The sequence below is a fragment of the Lithobates pipiens genome, unplaced genomic scaffold (genome assembly GCF_037356315.1).
Source record: "Lithobates pipiens isolate NorthernLeopardFrog02 unplaced genomic scaffold, aLitPip1_a1.2 Scaffold_18, whole genome shotgun sequence".
Classification (NCBI taxonomy): Eukaryota; Metazoa; Chordata; class Amphibia; order Anura; family Ranidae; genus Lithobates; species Lithobates pipiens.
The window spans coordinates 360604270-360631634 of NW_027507758.1; the positions used below are offsets into that span (position 1 = coordinate 360604270).

The 27365-nt window shown below is 43.7% G+C and overlaps 1 protein-coding gene across 2 annotated transcripts in view; it reads left to right on the forward strand.

Moving 5' to 3' along the window:
• P3H2 (prolyl 3-hydroxylase 2) overlaps window positions 1-27365 on the forward strand; it is a 272890-nt gene that overhangs the window by 229397 nt on the left and 16128 nt on the right. For both annotated transcript variants that reach the window (XM_077487547.1, XM_077487548.1), the window contains 3 exons: window positions 10007-10134; window positions 15794-15889; window positions 25614-25764. In XM_077487547.1, the coding sequence (XP_077343673.1) occupies window positions 10007-10134; window positions 15794-15889; window positions 25614-25764 (375 nt within the window). The remainder of the gene's footprint in view (window positions 1-10006; window positions 10135-15793; window positions 15890-25613; window positions 25765-27365) is intronic.

Sequence of the window (27365 nt, forward strand, 5' to 3'; positions counted from 1 at the left end):
ACTTTTTTGCTAAGTCCGGTCGAACCCGAACATCCAGATGCCCACTCAACTCTATATGAGAGGTTTCTCAATACCTTAGGATCACCCTGATATTAATATTGAGACTAGTAAATAACTGAGTGTATTATCTCTTGAAGCAGATGCACAGAATTTAGTATTAAAGTATATAACAAAACAAGCAACACACTGGCAATGTACACAAATATAGGGAAAACTGCACTTAGACCCAAGTGACGTAAACTGTAGCCTTTTCCACTAGCGTAAAACAATAAGCAACAGAAGGTTGATATAGAAAACGTGTAGGGCTAACTCGCCGGAGTGTACCTATGGTGGGTGGGCTAGGTCTAGGCTTTCCTAAGCAAATAAGACAGTGTGCAAAACATCTAAACTGGATGGTGACTATGTACAGTCCTCATTACAAGCTGGCTGCCTTGCGCTTTATGATGTTTGTAATCCTGCACACAGTAAAATAGCCTACCATGTGTCGTGATTTCATTTTGCAGACATAGGTTAGGTCGAGAAGTCAAACTAAAGGCAACAGCAGCAGGTAACAAGTAATTACGGTAGTGCCCTTTATTTAAGCTGACGAGTAATTACAGTAGTGCCCCCTTTTTTTTTTTTTTAAGCTGATGAGTAATTACAGTAGTGCCCTTTTTTTTTAAGCTGATGAGTAACTACAGTAGTGGCCTTTATTTAGGCTGATGGGTAATTACCTCAGTGCCCTTTATTTAAGCTAGAGAAGGGTAAAAAGGGAAGCGCCACCTAAGTGCAGTATTAAAATATATGTTTTAATTACACAAGATATGATTACACTTACAAAACAACAAAGATAAAATGGCTCATCTGTTATTCAGTGGTCCATGGAGATTTCCTCAATTCCCAATCCGGGTGACACTGAAGAGATGTAAGGCTGCAGATGAATGACTATCAGCAGAGAATACTTCCTGTGGCCATCAGGAAGACACTGGGGCCAGCATGGAACACTTCCGGGGGAGGACTTCCAACAAGGAGACAAGCTGGTGCTGGATGGGTGGATAGGCTACACGCTCGGAGCTGCCTATTGAAAGAGCAGCTGCTCCGAGCGTGTAGCTTATCCACCCATCCAACACCAGCTTGTCTCCTTATTGGAAGCCCTCCCCTGGAAGTTTATTTAAGCTGGCGGGTAATTATGGTAGTGCCCTTTCTTTAAATGGATGGGTAATTACGGTTAGTGCCCTTTATTTAGGCTGACGAGTAATTATGGTAGTGCCTTTGATTAAAACTGACGAGTAATTACGGCAATGCCCTTTATTTAAGCTGATGAGTAATTATGGTAGAGTCCTTTATTTAACCACCTTCAGACCGGACCATTTTGCTGGTAAATGACCAGAGGTCTTTTTACAGTTTGGCACTGCGCTGCTTTAACTGGTAATTGCGCGGTCATGCAATGTTGTACCCAAACAAAATTTGCGTCCTTTTCTTCTCACAAATAGAGCTTTCTTTTGATGGTATTTGATTGCCTCTGCGATTTTTATTTTTTGCGATATAAACGTAAAAAGACCGCAAATTTTGAAAAAAAATGATATTTTCTACTTTTTGTTATTAGAAAAATCCAATAAACTCAATTTTAGTCATACATTTAGGCCAAAATGTATTCAGCCACATGTCTTTGGTAAAAAAAAAAGTCAATAATTGTATATTTATTGGTTTGCGCAAAAGTTGTCACATCTACAAACTAAGGTACGTTTTCTGGAATTTACGCAGCTTTTAGTTTACGACTGCCTATCTCATTTCTTGAGGTGCTAAAATGGCAGGGCAGTACAAAACCCCCCCAAATGACCCCATTTTGGAAAGTAGACACCCTAAGGAAATTGATAAGTGGCATGTTGAGCCCATTGAATATTTTATTTCTTTGCCTCAATCGATTGAATAATGACAAAAAATACATTTTTTTTAATTTTTTTTTCACAAAGTTGTCACTAAATGATATATTGCTCACACATGCTATGGGCATATGTGAAATGACACCCCAAAATAAATTCTGCTGCTTCTCCTGAGTACGGGAATACCACATATGTGGGACTTTTTGGGAGCCTAGCCACGTACGGGGCCCCGAAAACCAAGAACCGCCTTCAGGTTTTCTAAGGGCGTAAATATTTGACTTCACTCCTCACTACCTATTACAGTTTTGAAGGCCATAAAATGCCAAGATGGCACAAAACCCCCACAAATGACCCCATTTTAGAAAGTAGACACCCCAAGCTATTTGCTGAGAGGCATGTTGAGTCCATGGAATATTTTATATTTTGCCACAAGTTGCGGGAAAATTACAAACTTTTTTTTTTTTTTTTTTTTTTTTCACAAAGTTGTCACTAAATGATATATTGCTCACGCATGGCATGGGCATATGTGAAATGACACCCCAAAATAAATTCTGCTGCTTCTCCTAAGTACGGGGATACCACATATGTGGGACTTTTTGGGAGCCTAGCCGCGTACGGGGCCCCGAAAACCAAGCACCGCCTTCAGGCTTTCTAAGGGCGTTACAGTTTTGAAGGCCATAAAATGCCAAGATGGCACAACCCCCCCCCAAATGACCCCATTTTGGAAAGTAGACACCCCTAAATTTAGGGGTACACTAGTGAGACTAGGTAATAAATGGCGGGTGCCCTGAAACTATAAAAAAAATAACTAACCAACCAGCGTCACCTGTAACAGTTATATGGTGATCACTGGTGAAAGGGTTAACTAGGGGGCAATCAGGGGGCTTTATGCGGTAGTATATGGGGGTCCCTGGCGCTATAAAAAGCTGCGGCGAACCTAAATACCTACCTGCCTAACTAGCGTCACCTGTGACACTAATACAGTGATCAGAAAAACGATCGCTTATTAGGCTGGGTTCACACTGGAGCGATGTGGGAACGCCACGAATGCGCGGCGGGTTCCCGCATCACATGCCTCCCGGCGGCAGTTCACACTGCCCTATGCGAACTGCTGGGAGTGTCAGTGAAATGTTAATGACACCCCCAGATCAGTTCGCATATCGCAGTGCGATCTGCAAACTCGGATCGCATGGTGTGAACACCCATGCGATCCGATTCTGCTGCGGACCAAAAAAAGGGTCCCGTGCGAGTTTGCGGCGGGTGCTACACGAATTCAGCCATACTATCTGTATGGCTGAACTCGAATCGCACAGAGATCGGATGTGATTTGCACTGCAGTGCGGTGCGAATCACATCCGTTCTCATAAACCGCTGCAATGTGAACCCAGCCTTAGTGACACTGGCGACGGGGGGTGATCACGGGGTTAAACCTTTATTGGGGGGGTTAGGGGGGTACCTTAGAACTAAAGGGGGCTAACCCTAACTGCCCTAACAGTTATTACAGTCACAAATGACACCCGCCGGGTGATCAGGGGGTTAAACCTTTATTAGGTAATAAATGGCGGGTGCCCTGAAACTATAAAAAAATAACTAACCAACCAGCGTCACCTGTAACAGTTATATGGTGATCACTGGTGAAAGGGTTAACTAGGGGGCAATCAGGGGGCTTTATGCGGTAGTATATGGGGGTCCCTGGCGCTATAAAAAGCTGCGGCGAACCTAAATACCTACCTGCCTAACTAGCGTCACCTGTGACACTAATACGGCGATCAGAAAAATGATCGCTTATTAGGCTGGGTTCACACTGGAGCGATGCGGAAACGCCACGAATCTGCGGCGGGTTCCCGCATCGCATGCCTCCCGGCGGCAGTTCACACTGCCCTATGCGAACTGCTGGGAGTGTCAGTGAAATGTTAATGACACCCCCAGATCAGTTCGCATATCGCAGTGCGATCTGCAAACTCGGATCGCATGGTGTGAACACCCATGCGATCTGATTCTGCTGCGGGCCAAAAAAAGGGTCCCGTGCGAATTTGCGGCAGGTGCGGCGGGTGCGACACGAATTCAGCCATACTATCTGTATGGCTGAACTCGAATCGCACAGAGATCGGATGTGATTTGCACTGCAGTGCGGTGCGAATCACATCCGTTCTCATAAACCGCTGCAATGTGAACCCAGCCTTAGTGACACTGGCGACGGGGGGTGATCACGGGGTTAAACCTTTATTGGGGGGGTTAGGGGGGTACCTTAGAACTAAAGGGGGCTAACCCTAACTGCCCTAACAGTTATTACAGTCACAAATGACACCAATGCAAAAAAAAAAAAAAAAAAAAAGCAATTCGTGTCACTGTGACTGGGGGGGGCAGGGGTACTTGGGGGGTGATCGGGGGGTAAAGGGGGGGTGTGAGTGTGCCTGGCATGTTCTACTGTGTAGTGTAGTGCTTGTGCAACTCACCGATGCTCTCTCCTCGGTGCCGGAACGAAAAATACCGACACGGAGGAGAGAATACATCACTTCCTCTCCTTTGTTTACATTACAGGAGAGGAAGTGATGTCACGGGACATTTTCATTCGTTGGGAGAGATCGCGAGGGGGTGGCCATGAATGAATGGCCGTCCCCTCGTCCGGGATCGCTCCCGAACGAATACCGACCGCCGCAGGGCCCCTGACCGGCGGGCAGGCAAGGACGTACATGTAAGCCCTTATGCCTGCCCGTGCCATTCTGTCGACGTACATCGTCGTGCGGCGGTCGGCAAGTGGTTAAGCTGACGGTTGATTAGGGCAGTGCCCTTTATTTAATCTGATGAGTAATTACGGTATTCCCCTTTAAACTGATGGGTAATTATGGTAGTGCCCTTTATTTAAACTTCCGAGTAATTACAATAGTGCAGTTATTTAGGCTGACGAGTAATTACCGTAGTGTCCTTTATTTAAGCTGACAAGTAATTACGGAGTGTCCTTTATTTAAGCTTACAGGTAATTACAGTAGTGTTCTTTATTTAACCACTTCAGCCCCGGAATGATTTACCCTCTTAATGATCAGGCCATTTTTTGCGATACAGCACTGCGTCAATTTGACTGACAATTGCGTGGTCATGTGACATTGTACCCAAACAAAATTGAGGTCCTTTTTTCCCACAAATAGAACTTTCTTTTGGTGGTATTTGATCACCTCTGCGTTTTTTTTAATGCGCTATAAACAAAAAAAAAGCGACAATTTTGAAACTAAAAAACTATAATTTTTACTTTTTGCTGTAAAAAAATATCCTAAAAAAGAAAAAAAAATTGTCTTCATCAGTTTAGGTCAATATGTACTCTTGTACATATTTTTGGTTAAAAAAAAAATCGCAAAAGTTAAAGCGTCTACAAAATAGGGGATGTATTTATTTTATTTTTATTTATTTGTACTAGTAATGGCGGTGATCAGCAATTTTTAGCAGGACTGAAACATTTCAGTGGACCTTTTGACGCTTTTTTTTTTTGGGACCAGTGACATTTATACAGCGCTTAGAGCTAAAAATAGCTACTGGTCACTGTATAAATGACATTGGCAGGGAAGGGGTTAACACTAGGGGAGATCAAGGAGTTAATTGCTCCCTATGGAGGTGTTTATAACTGTGGAGGGAGTGGACTGACAGGAAATAGAGAGAGCTCACTGTTCCTGATCACTAGGAACAGACGATTTCTCTCTACTGCACAGTGAGCCAGAACGGGGATCTGTCAAAATAAACAAACAGATCTCTATTCTGGCTCACTGTGGAACGATCGTGGGTGGCCGGCGGACATTGCGGTCGCCGGCCACGTGAATTGGCTTTGGCAATGCGCCATGAGCGTGCGCCTGCTACAGCAGCAGAGCCAACCTGCCGCTGTATAAGTGCAGTGGGTGGTCGTCAAGCGGTAAAGCTGACAGGTAATAACGGTAGTGTCCTTTATTTAAGCTGATAGGTAATTACGCTAGTTCCCTTTATTTAGGCTGATGGGTAATTACAGTAGTGCCCTTTATTTAAGCTGGATGAGGGGCCACTGTGACACTCTGGGCAGATTGGCGAGTGATACGCAGTGCTATCGTGCCCACTCAGTCTTTCTCAGTGGCTTGCAGTAGTCTTCAGGTCCCCTAAGCAGCTTCTTTACAAGACCCTATGCTTGGAGGCAACTGCCCTGATCCTTCCCGGGCTTTGTTTTTACCTCTCCCCATCTAACCACAGCTGCTTTCCTGAGGCCTCTGGGAAATTGTAGGTAATTTTAAAAGATGGTTGAGGAAAGGGTGAACATCTCAATGATCTCATCTTGTGGCCAAAAAGAACTGCATGACTCAGTAATTTTGCATTATAGTCTATGAGAACCCTTTCGCACTGGGGCAGTTTTCAGGCGCTTCAGCGCTAGAAATAGCATCTGCAAAGTGCCTGAAAAGCGCCTCACATTCATTCCAGTGCATCTTTTCACACTGGGATGGTGTGCTTGCAGGACGTTCCTAAAAGTCCTGCAAGCAGCATCTTTGGGGCGAGCTGGGAGCACTCTATTTAGCGCTCCCAAAACACCCTGCCCATCGGATGGGCAGCGATTTCAAGCCACCGTGAAATGGGACTTTTTACCCTTTTTTTGGGTAAAAAGCACCCCGCTAGAGGCCGAAAAGCTTAAACTGCACTAAGGCGCTACTAAAACGAGCAGCGTTTTAGCGCGAACTGACCGGCGGCTCAGTGTGAAAGTAGCTTGAATGTCATGCATAGCTCAATGACAGCATGCCTGGTTACATTGCTAATTTTCAGGTAACTTCGGTCTGGTCACATGATCCGGCTCCCCTATGACAGTCAATGGTGGCTGCAGGGGAGAGGAGGGTGCACCAACAATAGGTGTACCATAGAAGCCCATGGATGATGTCACCACTTCCAGGCATAACCAGTCTTTGTGAAGCATCTTGTCACATGGACAAGAGTGGCCTGAAAATAAGTAAGTAAACAGATCATTCTAACAAAGGTTAGTCAGATTAGGTGTTGGGTATTAGAGAAGGGGGGGGGGAGCATTTGTAAGATTAGTGAGTGACTTTTGGGTGGTATGTGGAAGAGACAAGCTCCTGATGATGTCAGAAAGAAAATGACGACACATAGCCTGACTTGTGGTGATGGAGCAGAGGGTCACAACAGCACAACGTAGGATTTGGTGGGTGAGTATATTTATGTGGAAGCCAGCTGGGAGGGCGGGGGATACACTAAATATGAAATAACTTTTGTGTATTATACATTTTAGTAATGTCTTCTATTAGGTGGGAAGTACAACTGACTACTGTGTATTCAGATCATGACTCAGATTCAGATAATGTGCATTGTGGGATTGGGGTGATTAAACTCAAGCGGTAGTTGCATTTACAATGACTTGTGCCAATCCAAACCTGTATTTTAGTGCATGGCAGCCCACTTTTATTCAATAAATGGAAAGTTTACATGTACATCAGTTGCCCACACAGAGGATTATTCCACACAATATGCACAAAGGAAAATACTGAGCCGCCTGGCTCACTTGTTGGCAGCACTGCTGCTCCTCGTACCAGTCCCTTTTGACTGTGTTGTTCAGCTCTCCTGGAACACTCAGCTCTCTAGCGTTTAGTCGCAGTGCCCTGCTCCACGACCTGTCTCTGACTTATGGGTTGGGGTTCTCCTGACACTCCGATAGGAAGGGACCAGATTCCTAGAACTGAGAAGGTCTGGCTCTTGGCTTTCGGCTGGGCCATTTGACCCCTTAAAGCAGATGTAAATGCGATTTTTTTTTTTTTTGATGTCATAATCTAGAGTATAAGATTTATTATCATTTGAGCCCATTCTTGCCACAGATAGTTAATCCAGCTCTGAGCAATCCTCTTTTATTGTTCAGTGAGATAAATCTTGACAAACAAACTTGTCAAATCTTCCCCCTTGCTGTGGGTGACAGGTGATTTACATATCTCGTGCACTAGCCTAAGAGACATGCATTATTTTTTAATTCCCTCCCACTCCTTTCTTCTGCTGCTCTGCAAGGATTGGCTGTTCCACACCTCAGCATAATTTGACATGCTGAAATCATGTGGGGACTTTTCTGGGTTTTGAATAGATGTTAGTGATCATAGCAGAAGTTCAGTGTAAGAAATACACAGGAGAAAATGCATGTTGGTAAGGGGAGTGTAGAGGTGGGTGGGGAGTCTACTGACATCACTACTCCACCCACTGAGCCCTGGAAAACAGACCCACCCACAAAATCTGCAGACAGAGGGGAGACATTTGACAGATAATTATACATGCAGGAGGCATGTATATCCTTCTAGATAACCAATATTGTAGTAGTTTAGAAAAAACAAGAGTGGGTTTACATCCACTTTAATGAGACCTCTGTCTCATGGCCATTGGGTGGGCCTTCTGATCCCCTGATGAGACCTCCCATCTCCCACACTGGGAGCTGTCTCCAATTGGGAGCTCTGAGCTATCCTATACTACCACTACTGTGTAGACAGCCAGGTTGGTGGCATCTTGCAAAACTCACACAGGATTGAATGTTCGGATCCAAAACTACAGAACCCGGATAAAGACAAAAACACAGCTTTTCACAGAAATGAAAGTTCAGAACCTCGCATTAGCCTATAATGTGAATCATATTCCTGTGTGCCATTTTCCTACATTCTTACAGCCTCCCTCTGTCACAGCACTTAAAGAGGAAGTAAACCCTGATGGGTTTACTTCCTCTTTTTTTCCCTGCAAAGGTAAAGCATAATGGACTACTATGCATCGCATAGTAGCTCATTATGTGTCACTTACCTGACACAGGAGCCAGCGAAGTCGCCGCTGATCCCTGTAGTCCGCCGCGTCCATCTTGCTGGTGGCGTCTCGCAGCTCCGACCAATGACAGCGGCGCAACCGCGATGACGTCACTCCCGCGCATGCGCACGGGAGTCGCGCCTCGCAGCTCCGTTGCTGTCATACGGCGAAGCCGCGATGACGTCACTCCCGCGCATGCGCACGGGAGTCGACAAATTTGGCAAATCCATTCTTGGATTTGCCGCATTTAGTGCGCCTGCGCGCCGCTGTCTACGGCGCATGCGCCGTAGACAGCGGTGCCCATTTTCGGGCAAATATCTCCTAAACCATATAGGTTTAGGAGATATTGCTTGGACCTACAGGTAAGCCTTAATCTAGGCTTACCTATAGGTCCAAGTTGTTTGGAAGGGTTTACTTCCTCTTTAATAATGCATTGCTTCTCACACTATGGACATTTATCACTATAGTTATCTCTGCAAGAACCTATATCCTCTGAAATGAGCAGTGCACTCCATTACCTATCATCTTTTTTTTTTGTTTTACTGATATGACAAAGTCTTTGTGTTAAGCCTTGTACACACGGTCGGAGAATCCATCGGAATGCGTCTTATCAGACCGTGTCGTCGGATAATCCGACTGTGTGTGGTATGCATCGGACTGATTCTGTCCGAATCTCCGTCGGACCCAATTTTCCAACATGTTGGAAATATTTTCCGACCAACTAGTTTGATCGCACATACTCCGATCATGTGTAGAGAATTTTGATCGGACCAAGTGCCACGCATGCTCAGATCAAATTCCTACATCAAAGCTATTGGCTACTAGTCCCATCGTAACGAAATTACATCATCACGTTCTGAATGATCTGATTTTTCGACAACTTAGTCCGACCGTGTGTATGCAACAGTTTCGGACAAGATCCGACGGGCAAAATCCGACGGATTTGGTTGGCAGAATGTCCGACCGTGTGTACAGGGGCTGAGGAATATACAGTGTATACAAAAAGAAAATTAAGCTTTTTTTATTATCTGCAAGAACCTATACTGTATACTAGTTGCCTTTATTTGCTATTGTATTCTAGATTTTATGCGGCCTTTAAGAGAGCAGAAGCGGAATGTTCATATGTATTGCTAAGTTAATGCAATCTATTTCTATGCACTACTCAGGTGCTGTGGTGCTATTTAGAAGGTGTAGTGCCCTCTGGTGTTCATATGAAAAAGTTGCACAGTGAATCTAATATGTGTTATGTTTGTTAATTTTATTGGAAACATGTTTACATCCTAGTACTTTATTATTGTCTATTGATGTGTGTAATGGAAATTATGTCTGTTTCTTAATACACGTCACAATGTTGCTTATTTCAGGAGGACCATTACTGTACGATGAAGTAAAATTTGTTCACAATTCAGAGTACCTTAATGGCACTCAGAGGGTACAGCTGGATAATGTTATTTCAGAGGAGGAATGTCAAGAGCTCCAGGGAGTTGCCAGTGTAAGTGAACACTTTGCACCCGTTGTCTTGTGTTTTTCTAGATTTGTACATTCTGCTACAAAACAATTATGCCGATTCAAAAGTAAAGTATTGATAACACTGATAATGAATACGGTATGATAGCTGTTTATTACAGGAAAGGCCTGTACGCATAGTCCTTGGAAATAGGGAAGTTTGAAAATATTTGCTTGTAGGATTCCTGGAAAACAGAATGAAACATCTATGTTTCTTTTAAAGCCTGTACTAAACCATTTAATTTAACGCGTTCAGAAGCTTTGAGTGTTTCATATTAGACTGTTTTAAAGCTTTCTATACTTTACAACACACAAAACTTAGCATGGGTACTGCTTTGATATTTTTATTGAGTTCAACGCTAGTTTTTTTTTTTCAGCTCTAATATAAAACAGAAAATACTGTCTGACCCATGGATCACTAGAGGTTATCTCTGTTTTGTAAGAGTAGTCAGTAACCTAAGCATTTGGTTGACAAACTTAAAGGAAAACTAAATTATGAAGTACCACAATATACAAGTATCCAATTCTTTACTATTCCACATGGCTGTCACCTCTAGATGCCCACAGGCTAGAACCATTGTTTAGTTCAACATCCTAGAGACCCCAAATCCTGGTGTGTCTAGATATGCATGTATTAACCCTTTTTTTTCTGGTTTGAATGCTTAGCCTTGCCCCTTATTGCCTCCCAAGCATCACTATGGGCTACTGAGGATAGCTATCACAGCAATGGGCCAATTTTGAGACTTACAAGGCAGGCAGGGTGGAGCAAGGCTGGGATTCCCGTCCTGGGATTTAAGGAACCTGGGATGCTGAATTGGAAAATATAGTATATAGATCTGGTCAAATAATGCTGTATGCCATCATCCCTTAAATACATATATAGAACAAATACTCCTCTTGGGAATAGGACTATAAAGGCAAGAACTAAACAGTGTTAACAATAAAGAATTTTGATCATTTATTGGTCCAAAAAGTTAAAAAGCATTTTACAGTAGTATAGACATCCTAGAATACATATTGTTCACAGCCATTGATATTTTATATATCACAATTTCAAGTCCTGAGCTACTAGCCAGCCTCAGAGGTTACTGGCCACCACTTGCCCATCCAACCCTGACCCCAACCCATCCCTAATTCCGCCCGAAATCTCATGAAATGACAATTAAATGTTTTATGCAGAATTAAGTTATAAAAATAAATATTAACAACAACAACTGAATCCGTGCCCGCCATTGCAGCCTGTGCCCACCAATGCAGCCTGTGTGCTGTTTTCCCACTGCTCAACATCACATATAGCCCCACCCCCTGGCCAGAGAACCTTGAATGACAGATCGGCCATCCCGGGATTGGATGGGTGACCTGTCTATCAAAGTCCCGGAATCAGGAGGAGGGGTTGTATGTGACAGCGAGCAGCAGGGAACACAGCAATTAAAATGAAACCTGTTATTGCTGTGTTCCCTGCGCTCTGATCACCGGGGTGGCTCTTCTTTCTCTTCCCCTCTGCGATCGCTGGGAGAAGGGCTCCCATTCAACCCAGGCTGCCAGCAATGCTCGCCCCTCGCTCCCAGGTAGTCATAGCTTGCCAGCCCTCAAAATCCACTCGCACAAGCGAGCAGACGAGTGTATATGTATATCAATATATCTATATATATACATATATATATATATATATATATATATATATATACGCAGTATCTTAAAAAAGTGAGTACACCCCACACATTTTTGTAAAGAAATGACAATGTGCTACAATGTAAAGTGGTGAGTGTACAGCTTGTATAACAGTGTAAATTAGCTGCCCCCTCAAAATAACTCCACACGCAGTCATTTAATGTCTAAACCACTGGCAACAAAAGTGAGTGCACCCCTAAGTGAAAATTTCCAAATTGTACTCAAAGTATCAATATTTTGTGTGGCCACCATTATTTTCCAGCACTGCCTTAACCCTTTTGGGCATATCTGTATTACCCCTGGATATGACGCTGAGCATGTGAACTCAACCTCTTTGGTTGACCATGGAGAGGTCTGTTCTGAGTGGAACCTGTCCTGTTGAACAGCCATCATGCTGCAGCTCAGTTTCACGGTCTTGGCAATCTTCTTATAGCCTAGGCCATCTTTATGTAGAGCAACTATTCTTTTTTTCAGATCCTCAGAGAGTCCTTTGCCAGGGATGCCATATTGAACTTCCAGTGACTAGTATGAGAGAATGAGAGAGAGAGCACCAAATTTACCAGACCTGCTTCACACCTGAGACCTTGTAACACTAATGAGTCACATGACACCTGGAAGGAAAAATTGGGCCCAATTTGGACATTTTTATTTAGGGGTGTACTCACTTTTGTTGCCAGCATAATGGAAGAGTGGAGGAGGACTCCAGTTGCAACCTGTGAAGCTACATGCCCAAGAGGGTTAAGGCAGTGCTGGAAAATAAAAGTGGCCACACAAAATATTGATACTTTGGGTACAATTTGGAAATTTTCACTTAGGTGGTGTACTCACTTTTGTTGCCAGTGGTTTAGACATTTATGGTTGTGTAATGAGTTATTTTGAGGGGACAACAAATGTACACTGTTATACAAGCTGTACACTCACTACTTTACATTGTAGCAAAGTGTAATTTCTTCAGTGTTGTCACATTGAAGGATATAATAAAATATTTACAAAAATGTGAGGGGTGTACTCACTTTTGTGAGATACTGTATGTATACACACATAATACAGAAATTGGATAAAAGCACAGCAATTATAAGGGAACTGTCCCAAAGTAATATAGATGAAGACATCAGACTTGTTTTCAGGACTCATCTTCAGAGGTGTCTGTAGAAGGAAACCGCTGCCTAATAATAAAGATATATGAAAGCATATCAACCGCTGCATATAAAACCATGGATAGTTGCTGGTGGCACCAACATGAACAACTCCATTATCAGAGGGAGGCGAAAGCCACAGGGGCCCACCAGCTGAGATCTCCCATCAATGCATTAAAATGAGAAGCTTCATTGATATTGGTGTTGTATAAGAAAATTGATGGATGCTAATAGAACACTGTGAGGATTTGAGAAGAAGAAAGCTGGTCAGAACACCCTCTCAGATAGTGAGTCGCTGTGAACTATATGTATTTTAGGATGTCTATTCTAGTATGCTTTTTAACTTTTTGTACAAAAAAATTACCGAAATCTTTTATTGTCAACACTCTTTAGTTTGTGCCTGAAGTCCCATTCCCAAGAGGGGTATCTGAATTGGAAACTGGACCAGTGTGACGGGTCTACTACATGCAGTCACAGTACATTCACTTCTGATTCACAGAATCTCTGCAAATTTTTTTTTTGTATCTTTTACAGTAGGGAAGTGTTAAAACTCTAATGAGGCTCACTTAACTTGCTATTCTGGAGATACAACCGGAAATTAGAGAAAACCTTTAACAAAATAGTTATTTAGAAACAGGGGTCCACACTGGAGTTTTTTCCCTTAACTTAACAGCTCTAAAATTGAGGGTTTCTCTTTACTTTCTATCTGGTCATAATGGTTGCCAGGATAAACAGAGCAGTGGGAGGGAAGGGAAAATTTAAGTTTTTGCCCCTATGTTATTATTTAGGTATGTATGATTACATTCCACTGCCATGCTTCAGTCAAATGGCCTTGTGCTCTTCAATATGTATTTACCAGATGCATTAGGCCTCGTGCACATGGCAAGGAAAAAAAAAACACTGCTTTTAAAGGCTTTTTATCTTTTTATGTTATGCCTCTGATTGCAGCTGTTATTGTGCTGTTTAGATTTTATTTTAGAGCAGCTTTCAGGGGCATAAAAAGTAGCATAATTTACACACATAAAGACACATGCTTGCATGTAAATGTATCCAAGAATAAATGAATATTCCAGCCAATTGAATGAGTTTGCATGCATATGCTTCTAAATTCCATATGTGCATAAATGTGCAGAAATATGTGCCATTTTTTTTTACACTGGATTTTTCTGTTAACTGCTGAAAGAAAGATTCAGCGTGGATAGACGTATTTTAATCAGCCCATGTGCATGCAGCCTAAAATTAATGTAAGCAATATAATGATGTAAGAATAATGTAAAAAAAAAAAATGCTAACACAAAATGTGAAAGAAAAGTTAATAGGTTAATTGAAAATTGCCTTTTGAGAATGCTAAATTCTCTAACCTCCAAACTAAGACCCCATACACACTATTAGATTTTCTGCAGATTTTTCTCTTCAGATTTACCAAAACCATATAATATGAGGTCAAACTTTAATGCCCTGTACACACGGTCGGACATTCCGACCACAAAATCCGTCAGATTTTTTCCGACGGATTTTGGCCGAAACTTGTGTTGCATACACACGGTCAGACAAAGTTGTTGGAAAATCTGATCATTCTGAACGCGGTGACGTTCGTTGCGTGCGACGGGACTACGTAGAGGCCAGTAGCCAATAGCTTTCGTCTTGTAACTTATTCTGAGCATGCGTGGAACTTTGTCCGTCGGAATTCTCTACAAACGATTGGAAAAAGTCTGATCGGATTTTGTTGTCGGAAAATATTAGATCCAGCTCTCAAACTTTCTCCGTTTGAATTTCCGATGGAAAAAATCCGATAGAGCCCACACACGATCGGATTTTCCGACAACATCTGATTGGAGCCTTTTCCGTCGGAATTTCCGACCGTGTGTACAGGGTATAAGAGTTTCAATTTGTATGCAATCAGGCAGGCCCTTGCACTACATGGCTTTGTTAAATCTGAAGACAATCTAATGCCGTGTACACACGGTCAGATTTTCCAACGGAAAATGTTCAATGGAAGCTTTTTGTCGGAAATTCTGACCGTGTGTAGGCTCCATCAGACATTTTCCATCTGGAATTTCCGACACACAAAATTTGAAATCTGTTGTCGGAAATTCCGATCGTGTGTACACAATTCCAACGCAAGTTCTACGCAATGCTCAGAATCAAGCAGAAGAGCTGCACTGGCTATTGAACTTCAATTTTCTCGTCTCGTTGTACATCACCATGTTTTTGACATTCAGACTTTCCGACAACATTGTGTGACAGTGTGTATGCAAGACAAATTTGAGCCAACATCCGTCGAAAAAAATCACATGGATTTTGTTGTCGGAATGTCCGATCATGTGGACACGGTATAATAAAGTGTAATGGGGTCTTAGTATCATGTCTTCTTTTAGGGTGGTTTCACACTGCCCCTGCTGCGCTTTGGCCCCAGCACCATGTGCTTGCGGTTTTGTGTGGGTTAGCTGGGCTTTCCCATAGACTTCTATTACATCCCGCAGTTTTTCTGCACTTTCTCAAATCGCACCAAAAGTCCTGAATGCAGGAAAATGCACCAAAAACATGGAAAATAAGACATTTATGGGAGAGCGCAGCTAACTTGACCGAAAAAGCACAGGTACACCGTACTGTGACCAAAGTTCAACATATCATTGTGAAGCCGCCTCAACAGCAGTAACCAAAAATCCTATTAACATATCTGACCATGTACTATATAGAATATGTAGATGCCTTGGTATCTGCCCTATATAGTAGACTGCCTAAGCCTATTAATTTAGCATTGTTAGTTGAAATGTTCATCTGTGCTCAATAGCATGCATTACTTTGTGCAACTGCTTATTTTAACTGTGTTTTCAGATGATAACTCTGGCAGGAGATGGATACAGAGGAAAAACCTCACCTCACACTCCAAATGAGAAGTTTGAAGGTGCCACGGTGTTGAATGCTTTAAAGGTAAAATCACTTTTTGTATGAGTAATGGGTAACAAAATGAATGTGCTACTACACATTTCTATCTGCAATTTTATTATTTTTTTTGCAAAAAAAATAGGACACTTTATTTGTCTAGTTGTATTTAAAAGAACACTTGTTATTGCCAGTACAAGCTAGTCATTTACTCCCATTTACTTTCTGTCTGCATTATGCAAGAAACAAAAGTATAATTTAGTGGTTATTATTGATATAAAAACTGTTCTTCCTTCAAACAATTTATGAAACAAAAAAACCTTGCTTGGATAAAACAAAAACTAGAGTGCCCTCTGCTGACAATCTGTATAATTGTTTCTGCTCCAATATGACCGCATTTAGACAGTTTAGATGCAATCGAAAAATGACATTAATGAAACAGTCTGTCAGTAGCATTAACACCAGCAGTCTTTGTTTTTCTGAGTCCCCTTGTTATATAGTTGTATTACCTGGTTAGCCTGCCCATAAGTGTGTTATTATTCCACTAACTGTACCAGGCCCAGTGGTCCAGCGAAAGTGGCAGTTCGAGGGTTGAGGCAAACGTCTGAACATTAACAGAGGTTCTTATGTAGCACTAACCCCCCAAGGAGCTGCTGGTTATTTTTGGGATTACCGTTACCTTTCGTTCTCCTTGTGACACGTCTAGGGGATGTCCCGTGGTAGATGGCCCAGTAACTTGAGACTGACAATAGATCCAGTTGAATGGATTTTTATTTGCAAACGCCAACCATTGAACATTTTTTAACTTGGGATCAGAGGGTTGGAAAGGAAAGTTCAGGTACTCTCAATGTCAAAGTCTATAAACGTTAAGGAACTTGCTCACTTTGACTGCATCCAGAGAATAGCCATTCGCAGCTGGATGAGCACTTAGGTTGGACAGTCCCTCTCTCACAAAGCCTAGCAGCCAACAAGGTGCTTACTCAAGAACAAAGTCTTTATCACTGTAGTTGTTGCAGAACATGCAGAGAAACTAAGCTGTAGAACACTTGTAGGATACCTGGATCTTTCAGCTCACTTGGTGATATCCCCCAAGACCAGATTCTCTCAGTTACTTCAGCCCTTCTAGGCTCTTGTTAAAGCGGGAGTCCGCATTTTTTTTTTTTTTTTAAAAGCCAGCAGCTACAAATACTGCAGCTGCTGACTTTTAAAATAGTGACACTTACCTGTCCAGCGCGCCCGCGATGTCGGCACCCGAAGCCGATCTCTCGATCGTCTCTCGGGTGCTGCCGCCGCCATCTTGGGTATGGGAATCAGGAAGTGGAGCCTTTCGGCTTCATTTCCCGGTTCCCTACTGCACATGCGCGAGTCGCGCTGCGCAATAAGGATGGACCCGCTGCCTCTGGGATCTGTGTGTTTCCCAGCAGGCTGCGGGGGACTTTCGGAAAGGGGCGTAATCTACGCCCCTTTCCGCAGAGAGCTATCCCGGAAGTGGGTGCAGATACCTGTACTGTACAGGTACATGCACCCCCCTCCCCCCTGAAAGGTGCCAATTGTGGCGCCGGAGGGGGGGAGGAATCCAATGAGCAGAAGGTCCACTTTAGGGTGGACATCCACTTTAAGAAAAACCAACCTCACATGGGGCATTCTTCTAAAGAGTCCTCGCCTGGAATGCTCGAAGTACACTGGTTTTCTCCCGGACCGGAGACCGCACCCATTCACCTCAGAATCCTTCCTTAGTTCCTCTGCCTTGGGCTAGCCAGCTCAGAGGCATCAAAGTCGGGTGGAACCGCACCCCAGGCCATAGCCTTCTTGTGGGCTGGTCAGGAGGACCAGGACCATACAATCAGCACAGCATACTGGACCGGAACCCAGAACCACGTGACGTCTGTGTCTTAAATACCCTCTCCCAGAGGGCACATCGGGAGGGCCACTCCCACTGACCTGACTCCGAGAGGGAATAATTCAAGCGCCCAACCAGACCAAAGTTCCACGCCTGCCACCAGAGACAGCGCCTCCTGTGGCCAGGCTGAACATTTCACAGTCCAGTCAGACTGACATCGAAACCAAGTTTAGTCAAATAGGCCCAAACCAAACTGTGGTTTGGGTAAAGCTTTCATTTTGAAAACATAGCGCATGCTCTTCAGGAGCCCGCTGCTACACTTACACTACTCAGATTTTAATTCGCTTAGTTAATATCTTTATCTCCAATCATGAAAGGAGTTTTTGTAACTTTAACCGGTTCCCGACCAGCGCATGCCGATGTACGTCGACAGAATGGCACGGGCAGGCATATTGGCGTACAGGTACGTCCAATCTTCAATGCCGCCCTGCCATCGGGAGCGCGCCGCCGGTGATGCGCTCCCGCTGTGGTCGGTACCCCCGTGAGTCCGGTCGCGGGACCCGCGGACTCGATCGCCGCGGGCATCCCCGCGATCGTCTCACGGGACGGCTGAATGGAGGAAATGCCGTGTAAACAGCATTTCTCCATTCTGCCTAGCAACTAGTGATGCTGATCTCTGCTCCATGTGATTGGAGCAGAGATCAGTGTTCACTAAATGAAAGCCCAACCCCCCCACAGTTAGTAACACACCCCTAGGAACACTTAACCCCTACACTGCCACCCACTGGTTTACCCCTTCACTGCCAGTGTCATTTACACAGGAATCACTGCATTTATATAGCAGTGATTACTGTATAAATGACAATGGTCCCAAAAATGTGTCAAAAATGTCCAATGGGTCCCCCACAATGTCGCAGTCACAATAAAAATCGCTGATTGCCGCCATTACTAGTAAAAAAAAAAAATAATAAAAAATTATTAATAAAAATGCTATAAAACTATCCCTATTTTGTAAATGCTATAACTTTTGCGCAAACCAATCAATAATCGCTTATTGCGATTTTTTTTTTACCAAAAATATGTAGAAGAATACGTATCGGCCTAAACTGAGGGAAAAAAATGTTTTTTTATATATTTTTGGGGGATATTTATTATAACAAAAAGTAAAAAATAATGTGTTTTTTTTCAAAATTGGCGCTCTATTTTTGTTTATAGCGCAAAAAATAAAAACCGCAGGGGTGATCAAATACCACAAAAAGAAAGCTCTATTTGTGGGAAAAAAAGGACGTCAATTTTGTTTGGGAGCCATGTCGCATGACCGCGCAATTGTCAGTTAAAGCGACGCAGTGCCGAATCGCAAAAAGTGGTCTGGTCTTTGACCAGCAAAATGGTCCGGTCTGTAAGTGGTTAAACAGTGATTGCATGAGCTAGGTTTTAAAGGAAAGCTAATCTTTGTGATACTTACCTCCATTCAATGGTAAGAAGTCCCTCATTTGCACCGGCATCTTCTACTTGGCTTCTTCTGGGTGTCAGGCAGCAGCCATTATCAGTGTCTGGTGCAGAATTACATCATGCCTATGCAATAGAGTGCAGTCATCCTGGCACACAGACAAAATCAAAGAAAATTCCCAGCTCAACTTACCGACCAGTCTGCAACCAACCAAATATCCTGTTTAATAGTATGCATTGAAAACAGGGGTTTAGTTTGCGCACATTTGCAAATACATGTGTAAGCTGCAGAGCCACTTCACGGCTCCACAGTATTATCTGCAGCCTTTAAGGAGGGATGGGTTCCCTCCAGGCTCCTTTGCCCATCCATTATAATGCATGTGCTTCCACTATGGAGGCCCTCAAAATTTGGAGTTAGGACTGAGATAATACTGGGGTGCCATGAAGTGGCTCTGTAGCTTACACATATGTAGCACTGACCCCGGAAGGAGCTGCTGGTTTTATTTGGGCTTACCGTTACCTCACCTGCTCGCTTCTCCATCACAGGGGTCCAGTTGGAAAGTAGCCCAAATGATGTTGAATCCTTTTTTTAACATTTATTCAGGATAAGCACAAAGTCCTTCAATAGCGGTTCAAAGGGTCAAGGGGAGTTCAGGCACCTAGTAATTGTGGGTTAGAGGTATTGGTCAGATCCAGAGTACAAACAGTTCCACAGACTGGATCCAGAAACCATCGGATAGGCCCCTCTCACTTGACCTAGCAACCGATGAGATGCTCAACAAAGTCTCTGCCACAGACTTGTCAATTAACTAAGCATTCTTGAGAAATCTTGAGAGGTTAAAAGAACTACCATACAGTACCAGTTTTCTTTCAGCCGACCCGGTGATACTGTATGGGTGTCGATCCGGGCTGCGCCCTCTGAGTTTCCAGGCTCCTCCAGAGAGGTCCTCTACTACAAAAGTCCTCCCCTGGATCCTCCAGTTTTCTTGGCCTCTCCCCGCAGGTGAGACAGCAGAGGACCACCCAGGGATCAGTAGGCCCCAAGACTTTTCTGGGCCTACCCTCTCAGTTGCAGAGCCATCCGGCCCCGAGGCGCAGGACCATGCGACACAGACCCCAGGCCAGGAGGGCCATGCGTTCTGGATAGCAGACCCCAGAAAAGAACCACCAAAAATGGCGTTGGTACCTTAAATACCCTCTCCCAAAAGGCACAGCAGTGAACCCACTCCCACCGAGCTACTTCCGAAGAGGTGGTATTCAATATATCCAGCCTGCTGCATTTCCACACTTACCGGCGGTGACAGCGACACCTACGGTCAAGTGGGAACCAGTGCAACGCAGCTGGACTGGCACAGAAACCAGAACTTTTAGGAAAAATTTGCCTGAGCCAAAGTGCAGCTTCAGACAACTAAATTTGAAAAATTATAGCATCTGCCCATTAGGAGCAGGGTGCTACACATATACCGTAGTTATCAGCGTATAACACGTGCCGCCGTATAACACACGCCGGCGTATAACGCACGCCAGCGTATAACATGCACTCCAATTTAAGAGGGAAGTTTCAGGAAAATAACTTTTTTTTTAAATAAACCACTTTTGAAGCAAAATAATGGTCAGTGAGCATCAATGTAGCCTGATTAGTGCCCATCTGCAGCCTCAATGCAGCCTGATCTGTGTCCATCTGCAGCCTGATCTGTGTCCATCTGCAGCCTGATCTGTGTCCATCTGCAGCCTGATCTGTGCCCATCTGCAGCCTTGCTCTTCACTGCAGTCTAATCAGTGCCCATTTGCAGCCTTGCTCCTCATTGCAGTCTGATTAGTGCCCATCTGCAGCATTGCTCCTCACTGCAGCCTGATCAGTGCCCATCTGCAACTTTGCCGAAATAGACAGAGCTGGATCTCCTGTGTACATGGTTCGGCGTCACACCCAGTCCCACCCTTTGGTCCGGATCCTATGATGGACATAACGCCGGTCCAATGCTGGAACTTCAATGCTAGGAGCCATCCAGGGGGCAGGATTGAGCGTGACTGAGATCAGAGCTGAGTATACAGGAGATCTGGCTTTGTCTATTTCGGCGGAGCTCGTCCCTCCCTTCCCCTCAGTGGCAGCCTATATCGGCGTATAACACGACAAGTTGAGCTGGGAATTTTCTTTGGTTTTGTTTGGCATCCGTCGTCCCTTCCATGTGCTCCTTGCTGCAAAGGCCAGTTATAGGTGGGGGCAGTGGCCATTTGTTTTTATTCTGGAACATAGGCACTGTGCCAGAATCCAAACTCAGCCAGCTTACATTCCAAAGAAGACTGCAGCAGGTAGTTTTTTCTTATTGTAGAATAGGCATTGCATGTTTCTTCTGCAATAAAATCATTGTGTTAGTCATTGATGTAAGGTTTATCTGAATCTAGTAGTGCATCTAACACTACCCTCTCTACAGGTTGACAGTGTTGCTATCCAAGGGTTTGCTTCTCCATAGATACAGTGCAGGAGTCAGGGTAGCCACCCTAAGCCCTTGTACACACGGTCGGACATTCTGACGGAAAAGGTCCGATTGGACCATGTTGTCGGATAATCCGACCGTGTGTGCGCTACATCGGACTTTTTCCGTCGGAATGTCCGACCAACAAAGTTTGAGAGCTGGATATAAAATTTTCCGACAACCTGATCCGATTTGACTTCCAATCGTTTGTAGAGAATTACGATCGGATAAAGTGCCACGCATGCTCAGATAAAATTATGAGACCAAAGCTACTAGCCGCAACGTAGTCCCGTCGCCACGAACGAATGTCATCACGTTCTTAACGATCGGATTTTCCGGCAACTTTGTCCGACCGTGTGTATGCAACACCAGTTTCGGACAAAATCCGTCGGAAAAAAGCAGACGGATTTTGTTGTCGGAATGTCCGACCGTGTGTACAAAGGCTAAGAAAGGAAGTGTGTTACTGACCAGATTACCAGGTAAAAATACACGAAAAAGCATATTGAAAGCAAACAAATGCACCTACCACATCTAATGTTTCATAAGTTGCAAAATATTTAAAAAAAAAATTCTTCTGGGTTTGGATATGCTTTAATTGTATAAGCCTAACTAGAGTTTAATTTTCTCAGCAGAGATTCACTCTTCTCCTACACATACTGCTGCTGTCCTGCACTCTTCTCCTACACATACTGCTGCTGTCATGCACTCTTCTTCTACACATACTGCTGCTGTCATACCATCTACACTCTTCTCCTGTACATACTGCTGCTGTCATACCCTCTGCACCTGCACATACTGCTGTTGTCATATGCTCCGCATTCTTCTCCTACACGTACTTTTGCTGTCATACCCTTTGCACTCTGCTCCTACACATACTGTTGCTGTTATACCCTCTGTACTCTGCTCCTGCACATACTGATGCTGTCATACCCTCTGCACTCTGCTCCTGCACATACTGATGCTGTCATACACTCTGCACTTTTCTCCTGCACATACTGCTGACGTCATATACCTAAACTCCACTCCTGCACATACTGTCCGCTGTCATGCTCTCAATACTCTATATTTTGTTTACATCGTAAATCCACCAAGATTCTTTTGTGGTTTTAAGGGTCCAAGGGATCTTGGTGCTCGGCTAGCTGGATGAGCTCCTGCTCAGAGATCACTCACTACAGGCTCTAGAACAGAGCATAACCTGCACAGTGCAGTATTTGGAAAGCTTAGGCTGGATTATAAATACCAAAAAGTCAGCCTTGATACAAGCTCAAAGTCTGAAGTATTTAGGTCTGATCCTAGATACGGTCCAAGCAATGGTATTTTTGCCACCCATAAGGATCTGTGCCCTGAAGAATCAGGTGTGCGTCAGATAAGGGACACCAGACAACCCTCCATTGGGCTCTGTATGAGTCTTCTAGAAAGGATGGCGTCTTCCTTCGAGGCAGTGCCATATGCCCAGTTCCATTCCAGACCTATACCACAAGACATCTTGTTGGCTTGGAACAGAAGAGGACAAGCTCTGGATTATCCAATGTTCTTATCTCCTCGGGCACACTTAAACCTAAACTGGTGGTTGCAGGATCAGAACCTATGAAAAAGAAGATCCTTTCTGCAGGTAACTTAGAGAGTACTGACTATAGAAGCCAGTCTCTCAGGCTGGGGAACAACCATAGAGGGGCTCACAGCTCAGGGGAAATGGTCAAGGACAGAACAGATTCTGCCCATCAACGTCCTGGAGTTACGGGCAGTATGTATGGCCCTACGGTCCTTGACATTGGCGCTTCAGGACTACCCTATCAGGGTTCAGTCCAACAATGCCACTGCAGTGGCCTATATAAACCACCAAGGCGGTACTAGGAGTGGTTTATCTCTAAAGGAGGTGAACCACATACTAGCCTGGGCAGAGGGACATGTTCCGATTCTATTGGCAGTCCATATCCCGGGAGTAGATAACGGGAATGCAGATTATCTCAGCCGCCAGCAGATCTGCCGGGGGGAATGGTCCCTGCACCTAGGGTGTTTCAGGTGTTTCAGGAAATTTGCCAGCGCTGGGGATGGCCAGAGGTCGACCTATTGGCATCCAGGTTCAACAACAAGCTACAGCAGTTTGTGTCCCGAACAATCTGTGGCAATCTGAGCAGATGCTCTGGTAGTTCCATGGAGCCAGTACTCCCTGGTTTATGCTTTCCCCCTATCCCTCTCCTTTTGTTGCACAGGATTTGGAGAGATGGGGCTCCAGTCATTATGGTGGCACCAGCCTGGCCCAGAAGGCCCAGATTCCCGGAGATTGAGACTGACAATAGACGGACCATGGACGCTTCCACGTTGCCCCGATCTTCTGTCTCAGGGTCCTATATTCCACCCCAGTTTACAGTCTCTAAATTTGAGGGAATGGCTATTGAAGCCAGGGTGTTGAACGTCCGTGGCATCTTGGGACCAGTGGTATCTACACTAGTGAATGCTAAAAAAGCTGTCACTGGGAAGAGCCATCATGAGGTCTGGAAGACTTTTATATTGCTTGGAGTGAAGCCAGAAAATGGCATCCTTGGAAATACATGATTGGGAGAATTCTCTCTTTTCTACAGTCAGCTGTGGAAATCAGATTGGCTTTGACTACAATCAGAGGTCAGATTTCTGCCCTGTCAGTCTTCTTCCAAAGGCCTTTAGCCTCCTATTCGCTGGTCTGAACCTTTCTGCAGAGGGCAACTCATTTGCTTACCCCCATTAGGTCCTTGGGACTTGAACTTGGTGCTGTCTGTGTTACAGAAACAACAATGTGAGCCTATCAAGTGAATTCCATTAGACTTGCTGTCACGCAAGCTAGCCTTCCTGATGGCCATCACCTCAGCTAGAAGGGTGTTGGAGTTGGCAGCCCTATCATGCAGGGAACCATACTTGATCCTTCACCACAACAGGGTCATGTTACAACCTGTTCCATCATTTTTGCCAAAAGTGGTGTCAGCCTTTCATTTAAATCAGGACATTATTTTGCCTTTTTTTTTCTCTCAGCCTAGTTCGGTGGAGGAGAGACGACTGCATTCCTTGGATATTGTTTGGGCAGTCAAGGATTATTTGTCTATATCTGCGGAGATCCGAGGATCAGACTGTTTTACCAAAAGGACCCAGGAAGGGGCAGGCAGTTTCCAAAGCTTCTATTGCCAATTGGGTCCGTCAATTGGTCATTCAGACCTATGCTCTGAAACGCAAAGCTCCTCCCTTTAGGGTGAGAGCTCATTCTACCAGGGGTGTAGCAACCTCCTGGGCTTTTCGCCATCAGGTATCTGGGGCTCAGATTTATAAGGCTGTCACCTGGTCTTCAGTGCATACGTTCACAACATTTTATCAAGTGGATGTTCGAGCAGCCCAAGGATTCGGCTTTTAGCCACAGTGTACTGCGGGCCGCCGTATAGGGTCTGATGGCTATTGTTTGGCAGGGTGTCTCCCTCCCCTCAAGGCTATTGTTCTGGCACACCCTAGTAGGTAATTAATATTAGCCTAACTGTGTACCATGATGTATGAAAAAGAAAATAGAATTGTTTTTATCATACTTACCTATAAAATCCTTTTGAGTACATCACGGGATAGAGATCCATCCCCTCTTTTTTGAGGATTCAGTGCTTGCTACAAAAACTGATGTACTTTGTGTATGGAAGGGGTTATATAGGGGATCACTTCCTGTTAATTGTGCATTCACCTAGAGCTGGCGTATAACCCAGTAGGTAAAGAATATTAGCCTAAAACTGTGTCCCATGATGTACTCACAGAAAAGGATTTTACAGATAAGTATTGACGAAAAAATCCTATTTTTACAGGTAAACTGTAGGAAAAATCCTATTACACCTGGCTGGTTTTATTGAAGTTAGAAATTAATCCCAAACATCTATAACAACCATAAATTGAAAAAAATAAAATGTAAATCAAACTCGCTTTTGTTTTTTTTTATGAAAGAATTTATCATTTATAGTCCATATGCAATATGCTAATATTTCCTATTGATATTATTTTTCTTAAGTTTGGATTTGAAGGACGTGTACCAATGAAAAGTGCTCGCTTGTTTTACGATGTGAGTGAAAAAGCTCGGAAGATTGTCCAGTCTTACTTCATACTGAACACTTCACTGTACTTTTCTTACACGCACCTAGTATGCAGGACAGCCTTGCATGGTAAGTAAAGACGTTGAGCTATGCTATGGTTATTTCTTTAGTTTTGAATTAAGTTTAGCATTCATACTAAGCTATTGGCTGCCAGAAAAAGGTGTTGTACTCTTAACCAGTTTTTCTCAAACTGATCCATTTAACCTGCTAGTAGTCTGATTGCTGTTATGCGGCTGTCACACAATGTGCAACACTAAATAATATGCATATGCACTTTATTTATACAGTTGAAGATATTATTAATGATTCACTGTAGTGTTTTTAAGTGTGGAACACTTCAGGGCTCAGAAATTCTGTACATAACTGCCTTATGGAAGACTATATTAAAGTGGTTATAAACCCTTAAGCCACATACACACTATCAGTTTTTCCCCTGAGTTTTTCCTTCATATTTACCAAAACCATATAATATGAGGTCAAACCTTAGGAGTTTCAATTTGTATGTAATCAAGCAGGCCCTTGCACTATATGGTTTTTGGTAAACCTGAAGGAAAAACTCAGCAGAAAAACTGATAGTGTGTATGGGGCTTTACAAACCACTTTGACCTACAGGTAAGACTAGATTAAGGCTTACCTGTAGGTCCAAGAAATATCTCCTAAACCTACACGGTTTAGGGGATATTTACTAAAAGACAGTGATAGCTGTCTACGGCGCATGCGCCGTAGACAGTGGCGCGCAGGCGCACTATCGCCATTAGCAGCATGCCACTGCTTATAGCGATATACCGTTAGTGGCGGCTCCTGTGCGCATGCGCGGGAGTGACGTCATCGCTGCTCCGGCGCTGTGAGCGGCCGGAGCAGCAATACCCGGAAGAAGATGGATGCGCCGAACTACAGGGGACAGTGGTGACATTGCTGGCTCCTGTGTCAGGTAAGTGACACATAATGGGCTACTATGCGATGCATAGTAGCCCATTATGCTTTACCTTTGCAGGGAGACAAAGAGGAAGTAAACCCATCAGGGTTTACTTCCTATTTAAGTCTAGTGTCTGCTAGCAGCAGTGACTATTACAAGGTGCATACTGAACCAATATGTGTGTGTGTGTGTTCAAATTAACATTATGGAGAGACCATTCTCCTTTGTAGGTGCTGGTAGTTTAGCTGGGAGAGATATATGGTAATGATTCTTAATTGTATAGGCTGTGCTCAGTCGCTGCAGTGGGCGTGATGGTGATAAATACCTAAATAAAGCTTGTAAGGGACTTTTTATTTTTTATTTTTTTGCACTAGTCCATTTTTTTCTAATATTTTCAGAACTGTGATAGTTAAAATTAGGTTTGAAGGTGATATAGATTACGATTTAACAAGTCTCAACAGAAATTGATGGATAGTTAAACTGAAATATAAAGAAACACACTTGCAGTTCATGGAGGACTTTTCCTCATTTGGAGGAACTGTTTGTCCTTTAGAATCAAATCCTTCATTCCCTTTTAAATGTCCCTGTTCTAGCTGATATAGATATAGATGATATAGAGATTGATATAAATATGTATACTGTTTAAATGCTAAACCTTCCATCTATCCTTCAGAATATTGCATTGGTTAATTTTGGTTAATTTTAAAAGGTAATTTACCAAAAAAGTAGTGGTAAGTAGGGATTAATGATCATT